Source organism: Argentina silus (genome assembly GCF_951799395.1).
Source record: "Argentina silus genome assembly, chromosome: 2".
Taxonomy (NCBI): domain Eukaryota; kingdom Metazoa; phylum Chordata; class Actinopteri; order Argentiniformes; family Argentinidae; genus Argentina; species Argentina silus.
Window position 1 is genome coordinate 32,621,819 of NC_139656.1, and position 18,982 is coordinate 32,640,800.

An 18,982-nucleotide genomic window follows, 5' to 3' on the forward strand; every position below is an offset into this window, starting at 1 on the left:
ACGCGCATCACACAGGCTTGGCACGCACGCACTCTCTCTCTGTCTCTCTCTTTCACACGTGCACACGCGCACACACACACACACACAAGTACCAGCACACACAGGAACTGAAGTGTTATTGCGACCGTTACGACTATGACCTGTCACAGCTGATGTCCAATAGAAGGCAGATTTCACATTGTAAGTTGCTTCATATTTTTTTTTTTTCCGTTTGACTAAACAAACAAACAAACAACACAAAACAAAAACACAAAAATAAAAAATAAATGACACGCCTTCTCCATTGTAAGTCCCGACACTGACAAGTTACTCCTAATAAGGAATAGGCAGCATTTACGTAGCTCATCTAGATCTGATGCGACACGCGTAGCATTAGTTTTACAGCGCTGATGGTAAACGGAATAAAACAATAACTGGAAGTGTTTATCCTGGCAGTCTTTTACGTACAACACACATCAAACTAGGAGGTTTCACACTGAGGTCGGCAGGAGAAGAAGGTCTTCAAAATGTCTCTTCAAACTTACTGAAAACTGCCCAGAAAGAGAACTGTTACTCTGCACAGGATATGTGGCTTCTTCAAAGAGAACAATTCAATGAAGAGAGAGAGAGAGAGAGAAAAAGAAAGAAAAGGGGACCAACAAATGGTGTTAAATTACAACAAAGTTCAAAATAATACGCTGGGGGGGGGGGGGGGCAACAGCGGACATACAACTGCACCCCCACTGCAAACCAACGACAACCTGTCATTAGTCTCACAATCATAGTTTGTCTTGAAATTCTAAATACCTACTATTTTTTTTATATATATATAATGAAATAGAAATGACACAAAAATAGAAGTCTCTCTCTCTCTCTCTCTCAGCTGGAGTAGATAGATGGGACTCCACTCCTATCCTATCTCTCTATGTCTTGACTGTCTGATGACTAGATACAGGAAGAGGACGCAGAGCTGGAGTAGATAGATGGGACTCCACTCCTATCCTATCTCTCTATGTCTTGACTGTCTGATGACTAGATACAGGAAGAGGACGCAGAGCTGGAGTAGATAGATGGGACTCTTCTCCTATCCTATCTCTCTATGTCTTGACTGTCTGATGACTAGATACAGGAAGAGGACGCAGAGCTGGAGTAGATAGAGAGATAGGATAGGAGTGGAGTCCCATCTATCTACTCCAGCTCTGCGTCCTCTTCCTGTATCTAGTCATCAGACAGTCAAGACATAGAGAGATAGGATAGGAGTGGAGTCCCATCTATGTCTTGACTGTCTGATGACTAGACACAGGAAGAGGACGCAGAGCTGGAGTAGATAGATGGGACTCCACTCCTATCCTATCTCTCTATGTCTTGACTGTCTGATGACTAGATACAGGAAGAGGACGCAGAGCTGGAGTAGATAGATGGGACTCTTCTCCTCTCCCCTGACTGTCTGATGACTAGATAGAGGAATAGAGGGAGAGGACGCAGAGATGGGACTCTTCATCCATGAGGCAGATGTACAGTACAAGACTAGGAGGGGAGAAGTGGGGGGCGGGGGGTTACTGGTGGGCTAGCTGGTGGGCTGACAGGGGTCAGAGGTGGGGTGGAGGGTGGGGGAGGGGAGGGGGGTGGGGTGGGTTTAGAAGGAGGTCGTGGTCCGGTCACTCATAGTCCTGGTTGAACCCCCCCCAGTCCTCCTGTGTGGGTCCCCCTTCAGGCTTGTAGGGAAACTCAGACTCAGACTGCTGGTTCTCTGCTGGGTGCTCCGGGTTCTCTGCTGGGAACTCCGGGTTCTCCGGGTTCTCTGAAGGGCTGACGACCGTTGGGTTGCTCCCTTTCCTCATTCTGTAAATACAACACGCAAACACAACGCGTTTAAGTCATGTTGTTTCAGCAGTGAAATGTAACCGTTGTGGAGGGGAAAAACAAGGATAAATGGGTCCAATTCAAAACTGATGTTTCCAGTCAAAACAAACTAGCTTGAAAATGCGACATATGGGTGGGTGTGAATACATAGTACCTGCTTTTTCCTCTGGCTGTGTGTGTGTGTACGTACTGGTTCTTATGTTTGGAGCCGCTGATGTGAGCTTGGTACTGTTCAACAGAGTTGAGTTCGATGCTGCACACAGCACATGGATAACCTTTTACTGTAGAAGCTGTAGAGAGAGAGAGAAAGAGAGAGAGAGAGAGAGCAGGGTTAGTCACCAATCCATCATGCCATGTATATGTATGAAGGACAGAGAGGAGAAGATGAGAGGAAGGCTCTTTAGACTACTGATGTCAAGAGTCCCTGAAATGCACACTTTTGCGCTACCGCACAGGAACTTAAGACGTATAGAATATGCTCTGGTCTCTCACACCAATCGGATGCCTTCTTTTAAACCCATGTAGGGAAGTGCACAGGGGCACACTTCAGTGCACAGGTAAGAGGGTAGAGAATTGGGACGCAGAGTGCGTCTCTCCCAAGGTAGTCTTGACCCATCGGTACCAGCTAATGCGGTACGTCTGGAAAAAATGAACCAAGCTTTTGAGAAATTTTGGGAGAGTTTGGGTAGGTGGAGTTCCTAATTTCTTCCTAATTTTTAAATTTATTTTTAAATAAAGCTTTTGAGAAGTTCGAGACGGGGTCTTCTACAGACACACTCTCCCGACACATCGGAAGTTTGGGTATGTGGGATTTCCCAATCAAAATCGCGGAATCAGAGGAGGCGGCTCTGAGGAATAATGATCGCGCGTTGCCTCCCAAAAGACGTAACGTCGTGTCCGGCGTGAGAGGCTCGTCACCTGGCGCCGTGGAGGGGCCGTAGGTCTCCATCAGCTTCTGCTTGGTCAGCTGTTTTTTATGCTTCTTGCCAACGTAGTGCTGCCGGGCCATGAGCGGGTTGTTGAAGGAGGCGTGGCAGATAGAGCAGAAGCGGTCCGGGTCGTCCTCCGCCGGGCCTGACGCCGCCAGGCCCGGACCGGCGCCGCTGCTGGGCTCCTCCGACTTCACCTTCATCTGGGGGGGCGCCTGGGGGGGCGCTGTGTGTGTGGGAGAGGGAGGGACGAGAGAGAGAGAGAGAGAGAGAGAGAGAGTTTTAGTGTCCAGAGAGAGGGGGAGGGAGGGAGGGAGAGAGGGAGATAAGAAACAGACAGAGAGAGGTGAGAGGACAAATTTAGTACAAATATGCTTACGCTATCCAACTACTATCCACAGCCCGACAAAAGACAGTGACTAGAGGAGGACAGAGCGAGGGTCTCTTCCTCTCCTCCTACCTGGGGTCTGGGGGCCGAAGGTCTTCAGTCTCAGGTTCTTGGTGTGCACCTTGCCCTGGTAGTGAGACTCGGCCACCACCGGGGAGGAGAAGGTCATGTTACACACGTGACAGGCTTTGGAGCGCTCCTCAGAGTCTCCATTACTGCTGGCCTGGGGTGAGAACGACAGGGGTACGGCAAGCACAGAGGGACACAATTGTTAAGGGAGCTTAAGAACACGAAGACATGTCATTCAAATGAAGTCCCTCCCCCTTGTTTCCCCTTGTTTGCTTCCCTTCACTATTGTGACAGGTGACACTATGGCAGATGTTACTGTTTACATATTCCTGAAGTCTCAGGTCCATGGAGCGGAGACAAGAGCAGAAAAGGCCAGGGGAGCTTTTGGAAATGGAATGAGGCCCAGCGATAGTGCTAGTCAATGCTGCGTCACGCTGGCTGGATTCCTGCCTGTGCGTGAACGAGAGCTCTAGATACAGGCGAAACCACAAACTGACCCTGGGAATGAATAGAACGTCGCTCAGAGATGGCCTAGAAAACGGTATAACATTAAATATGGGTGAATCTTTCCTTTAACTGATAGAGCAGGGTTGTGTTCAGTTCAGTAGGCATGAAGCATTTGAAACGGGGGGGGGGGGGGGGGGGGACAACTAGCTGGATTTGTCCTATGAGAAAAAGCAAATCTGTTTTTCTGTGGGAAACTGTTTTCCTACAGCGTGTCTACTGAAACACAGGGGAGGCCGGTGGAGGTAGAAACAGGAGGACGGGCTCAGTGTAACGCACGGAACTGAATGAGGAATGGTGCGTTTGATACCGTTCCTCATTCCACTCCACATGCACATCCACATGCATTACAATGAGCCCCGTCCTCCGATTTCTACCTCCACCGTTCTCCCTTGACTAGACACGAACCGGGTCTGCTACTTACGCTGTCAGCCGAGGGGGACTTGAACCTTTTAATGGCGGGCTCCTCCTCCTTCTGGATGCTCATGTAGCGTCGCACCTTGTTGGCGTGCTTCTTGCTCTGGGACGCGGAGAGAGAGAGACAATGACATCATGATACATCAGACACGTCTGCTGTCCACAACAAAGGAATCATTGAAGCCTCACAGTAGGAGCGTATTAAGTAAGACACAGCTATGCACGTCTATTAGTTATCAGGGGAGGCTGGTGGAGGTAGACATCGGAGGACGGGCTCATTGTAATGCATGGGATGGAACGAGGAATGGCATCAACCGTGTGTTTGTTGATAACATTCCTCATTGCATTCCATGCATTACAGTCCTCCAATTTCTACCCGCCACCAGCCTCCCCTCGTTATAATCCATGTTAAGGCAGTTATGTAAGGAGCTAGGATACCATTTTTTTTTTTTTTTTTTTTAAAGCATTTGTCTTAAAGTGGGTCAATGGTTATATAACTAAATTGTTTCAAAATTGCTCTTTCCTTTTCACAGTTTTTTTTTAATTTTTTTTATGTAAAGCACACTGAATTCAACTGTATGTACAAATTGTACTGTAAAAATAAAATGTTACCTGACTAGTCATTAATCAGACCAAACCATTAGGTTGATTCTTTTAATGTACTGTATCGGTGGAGGCTGGTGGAGGTAGAAATTGGAGGACAGGCTCATTGTAATGCATGGGATGGAATAAGGAATGGTATCAAACACGTATGAATGAGAGAAAGTCGTACAATTTCTGCCTCCACCAGCCTCTCTTGGTCTGTGTTGTAGCCTATATCCCACCTCAGAGCTGGTCTGTGGACATGTTAGGGGTCAAACTGAAGAGGGATCACTGATTACTCACCTGGTAATGTGCCAGCTTCTGAGACTCAGAGATGAGCACAGCACTACAGACTTTGCACTGGGAGTCAGAAAACAGGTCGCCATTCTCCTTGATCATCCGGTTCACTGAAAAAGAATAAGAGATGCAAAATGTCAGCACAGCAGCATTAATTGCAGTCCTTAGAAACAGAGCTGACATTTTATGTGGCATTTAGTGAAGAGGTCAATGTCAGGTGGAAGTACATACATAGCTTATTGATTGTTATTGTTTTGGCCACACTTGTCTCCTTTGGTATCTAAACGTGTCTTGCTGTAATATTGCTTGTTATTAGTCTAAGAACAGTGAGTTCGACTACAGTGGGCCTGCCCTGGGCTTCATTGGTTATAGTTATAATAGTGTGCAATTAGTCTGATCCTTCAAAACAGAATGCATTGGTATGTCAGTTTAGAGGCAAAGACTGCTTTGGAAATGCATAGCTCCTTCTCACAACAATGCCTAGCATCGACCTTGGAGCTGGAGGCTTGCAGCCCATTACTGTATTAGATGGCTAACGTTAGCAAGCTAGCTCTGTTCACATTGGCCGAGGTGGACTGCATTCAAGACAAGCTGTAGTAGTTGTACAAATACATAATGCATAGATCCCCAAAGACGATGTAAATGATACTGAGCGCCTGAATACTCGATCTTACCCTCCGCCGCCCCCGAAGGTAAATATGGAAAATCTCCATTAGATTCCTCAAGCGCCATGTTTCCAGTCGGCGGCAGCTCACACATGCGTAGAGATGACGCCTCCCCGAACGGCAGTAAGCCTGTTCGAATACTCTTACCCGTACCCTTGACTCCTTCCATTCCGCCTTCGAGGTGATACAGATGGTATATTCAGACAGGTTTTGGGTCAACCTGCTTGGATACATATATATACAATCGTAATGTGCTGGGTCACTTAACGGCTGTGAGGACATAGCGACTCTTCTTCTGCCCCGAAGTTCCACAAAAGTTGATTTGAAAATAAATCGAACGAGTTCGCCCACCCCATTTCATTTGGTCACGTGATTTAAACATGGCTTCATGGAAGCGAGTGTTGTTGTCAACATTATTGTAGCCACTTTTAGCTAAATGCTCGGCATACTTTAGTGAAAGTAGAAAACTTAGCTAATTTAGCTAACTAACGAACAGCTAGCTAGCCTGTTTTAATGACTGTGCATCTCAACGACATGGAGACCCCTCGAAGAAGATAACGACTAGCTAGTAGCTAGCTAGCTAACAAACAAATCTGTCCAGACAAGTAGAAAAGTCAAGAAGTGGACTAAACAAAGTCAGCCCAGCTGATAAACAACAACAACAACAACAACAACAACATGCCGCCTCGGAAAAGGCGAGACAGAGACTCGCATGATACTCATAGAAAACGACTGCGAAGAGACGACAAGGAAGAGGACAGAGTTGTGATCTCAGACAGCGAGGAGGAGGTAGCTAATGTTAGATAGCATAGATATGTGTTTAGCAAACTAACCAGATAAACTCTGATATTTATCTTTGGATGTTGTGTAATCCTAGTCACACAGGTGGGGCTACAGATAAACCAGAGAGATTGTACAAACTAAAACTGTGACTCGCTATCTAAACAGTTGCGAACCTGCTTTGTCCTAGGATGATTTCAGACCCTCGTCGTCGTCAGCGTTAAGAGCAGAGCGTAGACGGGAGAGAGAGACTAAGACGCGATCAAACGGTATACTACTGTCCAACGGTTTCCTTCTTCAAAAACACTCGCATTTAGCTATGACGCTTTGCAAGAGGCTGAACCTGTCTGAACCCCTCTCTCTCTGCTTAGATATGACCGAGGAGGAGATGTTGGACTTGGCCATGAAATTGAGCGAACAGGAGGCCAGCAAGGCTACCCTCAGGCAACGGCAGGAGGAGGAAGCTGTCAGGAAGGCCATTGCTGAGAGTCTCTATGTAAGTGCCAGCCACCCTGCCCTCTCTTACCTCCTTTCATCCATCCATCCATCCATCATCCTTCCTTCTATCTTTCTTTCATTGGATTGTGAGTGTTGCCACTCTCAGCAGCGTATGTAGTGATACTGGTTACTTGAGAAGGCAGTGCGTATACATTTTTGCACATTGAGAGATTGACAGTCAGGCAGAAGTAGCATATAGGAGGTTATCTTTGTTTCATGCTGTCTGTTTACCTTTCCCAGTGAAGCTGAAGTTTTGTTGTATCTCTTCAGGCGGACAGCACAGCACTGGAACCCGACTCTGAATCTCTGCTCGTGACGATCAGCCCCACCCAACCCCGTCAAACCCCCCAAGGTCAAAGTTCACAGACAGACGTGGACACCACTGCGCTTCCATCGAGACGTAAGCTGGCCTACCCGAACCCCGGTGTCGTTGTGGCGGGCAGCGAGGGGCCCCCAGAGGGCAGCACTGGTGTCGGGGGAGCTCTGATTGATGGAGATAAGAGAAGGAGGAAGAACAGGAAAGAGGGAAGCCCTCTCCCAGAGATGCCTGACCTGTCTCAGACCCAGAAGGTCTACTCTCAACCCTCGCCCTTCAGCTCAGCCTCTGTTTCAGCCTCAACCTCACCCCCGCCCTCAGCTTCAGTGCCTCTCCTCTCCTTACAGGTCGGTGGAGTACAGATACTACCGTCTTACTTTTCCCTCAGTGTATGTTAGAACCTGCTTTCTTCCCTTTTATGTCAATGACCCTTTTATGTCAATTTTCAGGAGGACGGATCTCCTTCTCAGAGAAACCCTATTGGAGACCTCTCCACCAATAAGGAATCTCAGGACTGCAACTCCACCCAGAGTGACTCCCAGCTCGGGAAGTCTCCCGTCTTCCCCCGGACGCCCAGTTCTGCCAGCCGACTCGTTGTGCGTGTCCGGAAGCTAAGCCAAGAACTCCTAGAGGACTGTCAGACCTCTGGACTGTTCGTAGCCATGTCCCAGGGTGGCCCTCCGGGTTTAACCTCCCCTCACAGGTCCCAGTCCTCCCCTCAGCTCAAGAGCCCCACGTTCCCCCAGAGCCCTGTGATCTCCAGCACTGACACTCAAGAGGAAGAGACACAGAGGAGCCCTGACAGAGAAGAGAACGACCAACGAAGAAGCCCTACCTTTCCTAAAAGCCCCGTCTTCCCTAGGACTGACCAATCAGGGGACAGCGCTGAGCGTGCTCCCGCAGCAGGAGCCAATGAGGCTGGAGATGAGGATGAGAACACTTGGGAAGGTTTAAACCCTAAGAGCCTTGTTCTGAAGAGCAGGGATGCGTCACAGTGCCTTACACGCACCAGGGCTGGCCTGTCGCTACGAAAGAGGCCCATGGCTGCAGAAGACCCGCCTGGAGATGTGGACAGTGTTGGCAATGGAAGACCAAGCTCTGTAAGTTCATGATCGAATACATGATTGGTTGATTGCATTTATGTAGCACTTTTCCTGGTTCAAAGTTCTGGCCCATGCATGTTGTTCTCTTACGGCTGAAACAGTCCTTATGGCTGAAACAGTCTTTATGGCTAAAATAGTCCTAATGGCTGAAACAGTCCCTATGGCGGAAAATTTCTTTAGAATCAGAATTATTTTATTTGGCCAAGTATATTTACACATATAGGAAATTGACTTGGTGAGGTTGGTGCATAAAAAAACAAATTGCAAATATTGACAAGAAATTTACAAAATAACAAAAATATTAACAAAATAACAAATTTACAAATTTATGACTGAAATAGTCCTGTTAAACTGTCATTCTATCCTATTGTCTTCCATTGTAGGATAATGTCGATCAAGAGGAACATGAAGATGAATCTTCGCGGAATGCTGCCAGGTACAAGATTGGCAAGCCAGCAACGTCGGGTATGATGTTTTCATACTATATATAACTACTGTATGGCAGAACAATGCTACAGACAGGCACAGACAGACACACATTGATGCTTCAGAAGTGACTTTACTGTATGGTCTGATGTGTTGGGTTGATGTGGGGCCCCTGCCTGCCTTTTGCCAGTCCGTCTATGTGAAGGTCTACTGTGGGTATTGGTGTACATGGTCTCACTCCCCTGTCGTAGGCCTGGTGGATGAGCAGCCCAACTCAAAGGAGACTCAGGAGTTAACCAGTAATATGGTCCTACGCTGGTCAGCTGACGAGGACGATGATCCAGGAACGGTAATGAACATGCTCCTGTCTGTCTGTCTGTCTCTGTCTGTCTCTGTCTCTGTCTCTGTCTCTGTCTCTGTCTCTCTCTCTCTCTCTCTCTCTCTCTCTCATACTGTCTCTCTCTCTCTTAACACGACAAACTCGCATGAGGTTGAAATGCTTTGTAGTTGTACTGTATGAATAACTGGACATGACCCTAAGTGAGTAACTCCCATCTCATCCTTCTCCCAGACACAGCAGACCCAGTCCCCCAGTCCAGTCTTCCCCCAGGAGGGGCCCCTCCCTCAGCCAGGCAACCAGGGGGCCCCCCTAAACCCAGTCCACATATCCCCCCCACACAGCCCCGGCCCTGGCCCTCAGAAACGGACTCACCCCTTAGAAGAGTCTGGGTGCGAGGGGGAGAGCAAAGCAAAGCGTGTCCGGAGGAAGTTCACCTATAAGGGCATGTCTGGAGCCCTGTCCCCCTCAGGCAGCCATGAAGGGGCCCCAGGCAGAGGCCTGTCCCCCCTCCAGACCCAGGACCCCTTTGCCAGGCTCTCTCCCCCCACGGAGGGCCAGGGGGAGGGGGGGAAAGTGATGTACTACTGGGGGGTGCCCTTCTGTCCCCGGGGACAGAACCCCGACACATACACACAGGTGAGCCCCTCATCATTCCTACGACCCTATTTGGGCGTATTAAATACTTCCTGGAACACTAGAATAGGGGGATTCAATAGATTGGAGGGGATGAGATGTATTCACTGTATTACAGGAAAGCAGGTTTGAAAAGCCTCATCCATTCATTCTCGAGAATAGTGAGATATTTGACCATTTAATTTATCTGATGAAAGATTTCATGATCGTCAGTGTATATGATTGTGACAATATTGACTGAATGATAGAGAAGTCACACACTTTATTTCATGTATTTTATGAAATGTCCATATACACTCACTGATTACTTTATTAGGAACACCTGTACACCGTCTCATGGTGGAGGTGTTGTAATGGTGTGGGGAATGTTTTCTTGGCACACTTTGGGCCTGTCAATACCAATCTATCATCGCTTGAATGCCACAGCCTATTTGAGTATTGTTGCTGACCATGTGCATCCCTTCATGGCCAGAATTTACCCATCTTCTAATGGCTACTTCCAGCACGATAATGCACCGTGTCACAAAGCAAAAGTCGTCTCAAACTGGTTTCATGAACATGACAATGAGCTCAGTGCTCTTCAGTGGCCTTCCCAGTCACCGGATCTGAATCCAATAGAACACCTTTGGAATGTGGTAGAACGTGAGAGTCACAGCTTGAAAGTGCACATGAAACATTTGCAGGAATTGCATGATGCAATCATGTCATCATGGACCAGAATCTCAAAGGAATGTTTCCAACATCTTGTGGAATCAATGCCACAAAGAACTGAGGCTGTTTTGAGAGCAAAGGGAGGCCCTACCCAGTATTAGTATAGTGTTCCCTATAAAGTGTTGGGTATAGGACACAGGTAGTGGGGAAGTGGAGTATGCATAAGGAGGACAAGAGGCATATGGTTTTTACCGCAACAACAGAGCACACTACTCAGCAACACCACCACCGCAATATCACTGTGCTAACACCATGTTATTAGAGCCACCATGGTAATCTGGTAGTGTTCCTAATAAAGTGTTCAGTGAGTGTATAGTTGCATGGGTGTGCACGTATCACATTCCTACAATTGATGCATGGCCAAATAAACAGTCTTCTTCTTCTTCGTCTAATGAGTTGTATACATGTAAATAACATATACTCAGGGTCTGAATGTCCTAAAGCTCAATGAAGTGACAAAAAAACAAACAAGCGTGTTCATTTATTATTCTTATAAGCCCCTATGGGCTGGTTACCATCGGAAGGTGCAATGACATGAATCAAAATCGTAAACAAAAAAAACCATATACAGGACCAGTCAAAAGTTTGGACACAAACTTGCCAAGAGTGTGCAAAGCTGTCATCAAAGCAAAAGGTGGCTACTTTGAAGAATCTAAAATATAAAACATATTCTGGTTTGTTTAACACTTTTTTGTTTACTGCGTAATGACATATGTGTTCCTTCATCGTTTTGATGTCTTCAATATTAATCTACAATGTAGAAAATAATACAAATAAAGAAAAACCATTGAATGAGAAGGTGTGTCCAAACTTTTGACTGGTACTGTATAAAAAAAAAAATGTATACAATTTGTCACCCAGGTGATCCTGTCCCAGTTGGAGGTGTATGAGAAGAGTCTAAAGGAGGCCCAGCGGGGGCTGCTGAGGAAGGCAGTGTGGGGGGAGCCGGTCCTCCCTGGACCCCCCAAGAGGTCCTATTCTGGGGGGGGGCGACTGAGGAGACACCGGGCCCCCCGTCTCCTGGAGGAGGAGGAAGAGGAGCAAGAGGAACGGCGGGGAAAAGAGGAGGAGGAGGAGGAAGAGGAGGAGGAGGTGGTGGAGGTGGTAGATGATGAAGAGGAGGAGGGAGAGATGAAGAAGAAGGGAATGGAGAAGACGGGGAGGAGGAGAAGAGGAGGACGGGAGTGGATAGACTGTGATGCGTTGTTGTTGTCGTCCCCTGAACGAAACGCTGTGAGTTTCACCACCAGATGGCGCTGTTTTGTTCATGATTTACACCTGAACGGTGTTCCTCTGTCCTTGCTGAAGAAGATCAAGTGACAAATGAATTGGAATGCTGGAAGCAGTGATTCCCCGTTATCTTAACTCCTCCTTACTATGTTTCTCCTCAGAAATCCCCCTCGCCTATATTTGATGCAGAACGAATTATACCGCGAAGGTAAGTGAGATCTTTATTGGCAGGATCAATACTAAGTGTTGACCTCTCATGGCTAAACAGGCATTCAACTGATAAACAGGCACTCCACTACCAATAGTGTATTCCACAATTATGAAAAAAAAAACATTTAAGAATGTGGAGTTGGTGTGTTGTTCCCAGGAAACTAGGATTGAGGAGAGAGAAGAAAAGACCAGCTGAAACACTAACACAGCCACCTCAACGACGAGAAGAAGAAGAGGAGGAGGAGGAGGAGAGGGACAGAGGGGAGGAGAAGAGCCATGAGAAGAAGGGAGAGAAATGGAATGAGGAGGGGGAAGAAGAGAGGATGGGGGAGGAAGAGGAGTTGGATGTGGGTGGCTGTGATGTTTGCCCAGGTACGGACACATTGATACCTTGGTAGTTTTATGTCACGATTTATTCATAATCAATATTGTATTAAAAATGTAAAATGTAGTTGTTGTTCATTCAGGCTTCACATAGAAAGCTTGGTTTGTCATGTCTCAATGTCTGTCCCTCGATTCTCCTGATAGAGACCCAGATGAGTAATGACAGTTCCCAAGACCTGATGGTCACCAGCCCTGCTCAGGTAAGTTACTCCTCCTGCTCTCTACACACACACACACACACACACACACACACACCGGATTGTCTGTGAGAGTTCCTTCTGCACAGGTGACACACATCGACACAGAGCATGACATTACACGTCTTCCTGTCCTCTGTATGCCCATACATGTTTTTCCAATCACTGATTCTTATGAAAGAGCAATTAAATTCAGCAGTCTACACTGTAGTGGTATAGTACAAAGAAACCCATTCTTTACCCCAGCCTTCCAGCCAGTCCCTGCCCCAGATCCAGAGCTTCCTTCCTGGCCAAGCCCAGGCCCAGACCCAGCCGGGAGACCAGCGTGAAGAGGGGATGGAGGTGGATGGAGAGGAGGGAAGCGGCCCTGCTGGAGGAGGAGAGGATGTGAAGATGGAGGAGGAGGAGGAGGAGGTGGTGGTGGTGCAGCAGCAGCAGCAACAGCGGACTATCCCACTGCCTGCCCCTCCTCCCAGAAGCCCCAGCCCCAGCATGGAGTGTCCCATGTGCATGCGTCCCTACCCCCTGTCCCAGATAGAGATGCACGCAGCCTACTGTGACGGGATGGGAGGAGGCACGGAGGAGGAGCAGGAGGAGGAGAGGCCGCAGGAGAGGCCGCAGGAGAAACACTCACAGGGTGAGGAGAGGACACTGCCAATGAGATGAAACCCAGGGGAGGCTGGTGGAGGCAGAAATCGATCGGAGGACGGGGGCTCATAGTAATGCATGGAACGGAATGAGGAATGGTATCAAACACGTGTGTTTGATACCATTCCTCATTCCGTTCCATGCATTACAGTGAGCCTCCGATTTCTGCCTCCGCTGGATGGAACAGGTCTCTCTCTGTGGACCCTACAACACCACATCACACCCATGTCAAAAGTTACTCCCTTCATTCAGTTCAGCTGCAAATAAAGCGTATTGTTTGTGGCAGGCACCGCCTTTGACTGTCACTGGATACTAGGGGTGTGCCCATGTTAGACTATCTCTGTGTTTGTTCATTAGGACTTGATATTCGGGTTGAAACTCGTGATCGTGCAGTTGGGAGTGCTTAAAATGGCGGGGCGGGTGGCTTAGAGACACGTCTCCCATTCGTTACAGACATCTTAACTGGCCAAAGTCATCATTTTGAGAGAGAAAGGAATCGTAACGGTCCCTCCTAAAGACCTCTTCACCCCCCACTACCCCCCTGTACAAGTTTCTCTCCTGTTAAAAATAATAATAATAATAATTGGCCCCTGGTCTGAGCATTGATTACTTTTTTGTTATGATGACTGATGGATAGATGATTCAATATATGGATAGATGACTGATGGATAGATGATTCATGATTCAGTTATTTAAACAAATGTATTTGTTTTGGATAAAGGCGTCTGCTAAATGCCGTAAATGTAAATGTAAATGAGTCCTCTCTGCTTGGTAGTGGTATCTCTAAATCTAGCCATGTAAAATGCCCTGATCTGTAGAGGTCATCTGAGTACTTGGCACACCCCTCCTGGATACTCTACTCTCTTGGCTGTCTTTATCCTTCTTGATCAGAGATGATCAGTGTGACCAAGATGTTACCTTTTACATTTTAGTCATTTAGCAGACGCTTTTATCCAGAGAGACTTACACTAGTGTTAAGAATTTATGTTTGTTTGCCGAAAGTAAGTGAAACAACTATACTTCACAGTCATCTTTCAAGTAAGACTTCCTATAAGATTAAGTGCCACATCCTTTCGCAGAGGCAATATCGTAACCTATGAAGTCTACCTGAGGTGTGATTATTGCTAGTTGAAAACTTAACCCAATACCCCGTCGGGATGACTTGAAATACAGTTGTCTTTGACAATTTTTGATAGTCTCACATGAGACTGCTAAAAAAAAAAAAAAAAAAAATGTTTAAGTGCCACAAGCAGTCACAGTGCTCGAGAAAAAACTATACTCTGATTATTTGTTCTTACTGATGCTATTTGTTCTTACTGATGTTGTAGTGCCAGTGAAGGCTCGTAGGAAGAGGACCAGGAAGGGAGAGCTCATAGGGGAGAACCAACCCAGCTCTTCTGGCTCTGGCAAGTAAGTAGGTACGACCACTCAGTCACCTTGGGGAACAGCTGAGCTGATGCATGGGTACGACCACATGGTTACCTTGAGGAACAGCTGGGCTGATGCATGGGTACGACCACATGGTTACCTTGAGGAACAGCTGGGCTGATGCATGGGTACGACCACATGGTTACCTTGAGGAACAGCTGGGCTGATGCATGCAACTCTAGAGCAACCTGGTCTGACCCTTATCTCTGTCTCTCTCTTTCTATCTCTCTCTCTGTCTATCTTTCTCTTTCTTTCCATTTCTCTCTCTATCACTCTCTCTCTCTCCCTCCCTCCCTCTGTCTCAGGGCAGAGAAGTGTTTCCTGTGTCAGAAGGTGTTTCCTCTGAGGGAGTATGAGAGACACGTGGAGGACTGCATCCAGCGCCAATCCTCCAAGTCATCTGAGGCTGGACCGGTACAGTGCACCACAGCTCACTACAGCAGGGCTTCTCAGCTCCAGCCCTGACGTCCCATAGACGTGCATGTGTTCTTATACCGTAGTCACTCTCCGTTGTATTTATTTGTTTTTACTGATTTATTTATTTTCAGAGAAGCGAATTGTATTGCATCCGTGTTGGAAATGTGCCATATAAATACAGTTTTGATTTTGATTTAATTCCCTGCTCGCCATAGAGGTCCAGTATCTGCCTCCGTCTTGGAGGAATTTCACCCTTGTGAAATAAGATGTCTTGCAGTTCCAAAAAGCGTTTAGTCAAGTAACAAGTTTATTGTCCAAGCAAAATAGTATTGTACGGTACGCCGAGTATACCAGGTAAATGAAAGGCTGCTCAAATACAACTACATGTTTGAGAGACACACATTTTATACAAGAGACCCCAAAGGTGTGGTGACCTGAAAGTGGGAGTGGTCAACAGTAGCCTTTCTGTGGCAGACAGCCGTTTCAGAGGTCGCTGAGGCGCCTCATTCATTACTCCCAAAGGGTGAGATTGTAAGGAAATGTGACCAATGATAATGCAGGTCTGTCTAGACCTGCATTATCATTGGTCACATTTCCTTCCAATCTCGAGGCCTCACCATCTCACCCTGATCTGTGTTCTCCTCTGTATGTTCCAGTTCTTTATGATACTTGACACTTAAAGTCATGTATCTAGACCCACTATTGTCAAAGTGGGGTACGCATACGCCCGGGGGTACGTGGACCGATCTAGGGGGTATGGGAATTAAATCTGTGATTTACCTTCCCAACCAGACCTGTTGAATAGCCGACTGCAGTATCAGTACCAAAAATAAATGCATGCACCCTATCCAACAGAATAATGTTATCACAGTGTCTAATATGTAAGGGATAATGTTCTTAGAATATCAATTAGGCTACAAAATAACCGACAGGGGGTACATGACTGTTACAAGGGGGTACATGACTGTTACAAGGGGGTACATGACTGTTAAAAGTTTGGGAACCACTGCTCTAGACTAACGGGACACGTGATCTAATGGTGTGTTTCCATTGGTTTGCACAACTCCCTTCACTCCCCTCATGGTCGTTCTCCTCTGTATGTCTTCACAGAGTGGAACCTTCCTGGCAGCGTTGGACCAGACGGAGGCCAGAGAATCAGGTAGAACCCCTCTGTCCATAGACTGTTCTGCATGCACACACTCTTGGCTAACATTCTCTCATTCTGGAATGGTTCCGTTGGCTTGTTTTTTAGAATTATTGTCAGAACGTGTCGTCACAGCTCGTTTGAATGGGAGAAAGCTAATTCAAACGAATCGAAGCTAAACACCCTGAAATAAGTTTTACGCTACCTCTGGCCTGGTCTTCTCATTGGTTGTTTGGTGTCTTCCTAGGGAATGCTGAGGCTGGACCATGTGACACTACTACCTTCAGGAACTCACAAAGGTGAGGACGGGCTAGAAATGGTAGAAGTCAGAGGACGGGCTAGAAATGGTAGAAATCAGAGGACGGGCTAGAAATGGTAGAAATCAGAGGACGGGGCTCATTGTAATGCATGGAACGGAATGAGGAACGGTACCAAACACGTCTGCTTGACGCCGTGGGTGGGAGGAGTTTGCATTTTTTCCCCTTTGGTTCCATTGTGTTATAACGGCAAACAAGACAACGTGATTGGTTGATTGCGTGAATGCGTCTTGCAGCGGCTTCATCGACCACGTGGACGCAGTGGAGTCGGGAGGAAGCGGAGATTTCTCGGCCCCAGGCTTCGGAGTGAGCGCCTCCCCGATCCGATCCTTCACCCCCATCTCAGAAGCCACCGACTGCCTCGTCGACTTCAAACGACAGTACTCTGCCAAGCCCAGCCAAAGAGCAGGGAGGAAGAGGAGGTATAAGCGGTAGCCTTCGCTAACATACTCAATAAAACTCACTGGCTTCTTCTTCTTCTTCTTCTTCTTCTTCTTTTTTACCACTGCATATCAGTTATTTCTATTGTTTGTAACACACATTTGAATGATGCAATGACTGTGTATTAATTAAATGATGCTGAGATGTTGGTACTGTTTTTGACTGTTTCTTTCCTGGAGTGACTAAAATTCTGAATTATTATTATTATTAATAATAATAATAATAATAACAACAGAATTATATCAGATGATTAAATAATTTTCATTAAAGATTACATTCTTGCACACAAACCTAAAGTTGTATACATATGACTCACTATGGCTCAGAATCTCCATTTGTCCATTTCAGTGGAGGCTGGTGGAGGTAGAAATCGAAGGACAGGCTCATTGCATGTGTGTTTGATACCATTCCTCATTCCATTCCATGCATAACAATGAGCCGTCTTCGATTTCTGCCTCCACCAGCCTCCCCTGATCCATTTCTTCATGAACAAGCTTTAAACTCAGATTTTTAGTTCAGGGTGTGAGGGTTTATCTGCCACAAGATGGCGCTCAAATTAAGTGTGTTTTTTATTGCAAAAGTCACACTGAAATGCTAATGGTTTTTGAGAGAGAAGATAGACACATTGTCAAAATGAATGTTTATGGCCAAGACACTGTGTACACACATGCTGATAGCACACAATACAGAACATACAATACAACACAATAACGTTATTTTCCCTGTGAGGCAGCGTCCTATATGGTAGGCTACAAACAAATGTCAGAACCTAAACGTGCATTAATGCATTGAACACATTGAAACAAATTAGCTTTTTTTAATAGGCTACTATCTTTTCTCCACTTTCACCGCTCCATAGAAATATAAGTCATATTATTGTGAGTTATTGCGCTCTGAAGGGCTCTTAATATAGCTTGTTTTAAAGGAAGTAGATTGTAGTAGATAGTGGTAAGCCTGTGACACAGGATTGTGTATAGCAGGGGAGGCTGGTTGAGGTAGAAATATGTGTTTGTTAGCATTCCTCATTCCATTCCATGCATTACAATGAGCCCATCCTCCAATTTCGGCCTCCATCAGCCTCCCATGGTGTATAGGCTCAGACTGATCGATATGTAGTAGGCCTTAAACTGACAGTTGCAGTTTCTCAAACACACTCTGAAGTGATCACATTGTGATGTTTCCTCTTCCTGCTAAACTGCAACTTTTGCTTTTACTTGTGTCTAGATGTGGAGAGTAGATGTGTGTAGATACAGCATATGTAGCCTCTTGTGAAAGTCTCTGAGTTTTGTAAATTTCCATCAGAGACTCCGTATGGCCTGGCAATGTAGGTTACATGTTGTGTACAGTCACTATTTTGACTGAAGTGTTTGTATTTGATAGGCCCTTATATATAATTAATATTTACAGCTTTTATATTCCAAACATGGCCGTATATTGTTCATGATATAAATGCTATTAATCAATAAACACATTAGGTAAGACTCTGACTCTGGTGATGGTTGCAGTTGGTACAGTTGCCTTTAGAATTAAACACAGTTTGATGAAGTTCGTAAACTCTCCCAGACCCTGTGTAAAACCCGTGTTTGGGTACCATAGTGACTGGTCTAGTCTCATAAAAGTCAGACAGTCCTACATTCTGGGTGCTCGATTAGGGCTAATCTATCGATGGCACATTGTCAGTTACATCAGAGGTACCCAGTAATGCTATGCCCACACCCACCCACTTACGCATCTGTTATAGTTGGCATAAACGGCTCAGTTATTGGCAAGTTTACAAATGTGCGCATCATTCATTGAGGAGCTACTACCTGTCAGAGTAACGTTCATAGAATTATAATAGACTGATGTCTTTTATCAGTTGTATAGTGTGAGGGTAGTGTCTTTAGTGTCTCCTCCCACTGTGGAAGGCTGCCTGATGCGCAGCGAGGCAAGCTGTTTTAACGCTGAAATAAATCTCATCGCTCATGGATCGTCTGTGCGCGTCATTGTTGATCTGATCATTATTTACTGTAGTTCATCATATATGTACTGTTTGATGAGTGTGTCTGAACGCCTTCAACATAGCC

The 18,982-nt window shown here is 46.3% G+C and overlaps 3 protein-coding genes across 7 annotated transcripts in view; 2 read left to right on the forward strand and 1 right to left on the reverse strand.

Moving 5' to 3' along the window:
* Nucleotides 1-1,293: 1,293 nt before the first annotated feature.
* znf346 (zinc finger protein 346) lies at nt 1,294-5,772 on the reverse strand. 2 transcript variants are annotated; one of them, XM_083689788.1, is made up of 7 exons: nt 5,703-5,772; nt 5,035-5,138; nt 4,157-4,252; nt 3,232-3,382; nt 2,761-2,997; nt 2,033-2,132; nt 1,294-1,821 (listed from the first exon to the last, which is right to left on the reverse strand). In XM_083689788.1, the coding sequence occupies exons 1-7, from the start codon at nt 5,758-5,760 to the stop codon at nt 1,638-1,640; spliced, it is 930 nt and encodes a 309-aa protein (XP_083545914.1). In that variant the 5' UTR covers nt 5,761-5,772; the 3' UTR covers nt 1,294-1,637. The 2 variants fall into 2 exon arrangements, with proteins under 2 accessions (XP_083545914.1, XP_083545913.1); XM_083689787.1 differs by having other exon boundaries at nt 1,997-2,132.
* Nucleotides 5,773-6,083: 311 nt separating this feature from the next.
* On the forward strand, nt 6,084-17,065 carry uimc1 (ubiquitin interaction motif containing 1). Of its 2 annotated transcripts, XM_083689678.1 has the most exons (18): nt 6,085-6,482; nt 6,664-6,742; nt 6,845-6,969; nt 7,242-7,634; nt 7,737-8,387; nt 8,774-8,855; nt 9,068-9,165; nt 9,388-9,792; nt 11,362-11,733; nt 11,892-11,938; nt 12,098-12,312; nt 12,469-12,524; nt 12,768-13,158; nt 14,498-14,579; nt 14,903-15,011; nt 16,125-16,173; nt 16,406-16,457; nt 16,712-17,065. In XM_083689678.1, the coding sequence occupies exons 1-18, from the start codon at nt 6,372-6,374 to the stop codon at nt 16,908-16,910; spliced, it is 3,516 nt and encodes a 1,171-aa protein (XP_083545804.1). In that variant the 5' UTR covers nt 6,085-6,371; the 3' UTR covers nt 16,911-17,065. The 2 variants fall into 2 exon arrangements, with proteins under 2 accessions (XP_083545805.1, XP_083545804.1); XM_083689679.1 differs by lacking the exons at nt 16,125-16,173; nt 16,406-16,457; nt 16,712-17,065 and having other exon boundaries at nt 6,084-6,482; nt 14,498-14,587.
* A 1,825-nt stretch (nt 17,066-18,890) lies between these two features.
* Nucleotides 18,891-18,982, forward strand: part of LOC310818691 (hexokinase-2-like) — a 9,994-nt gene continuing 9,902 nt past the window's right edge. Inside the window, exon 1 of one of the 3 annotated variants that reach the window (XM_083689695.1) lies at nt 18,891-18,982. This exon is cut by the window's right edge and continues 275 nt beyond it. The gene's annotated coding sequence lies outside the window, so the exon portion shown is untranslated. The other 2 variants (XM_083689696.1, XM_083689697.1) reach the window with 2 other exon arrangements.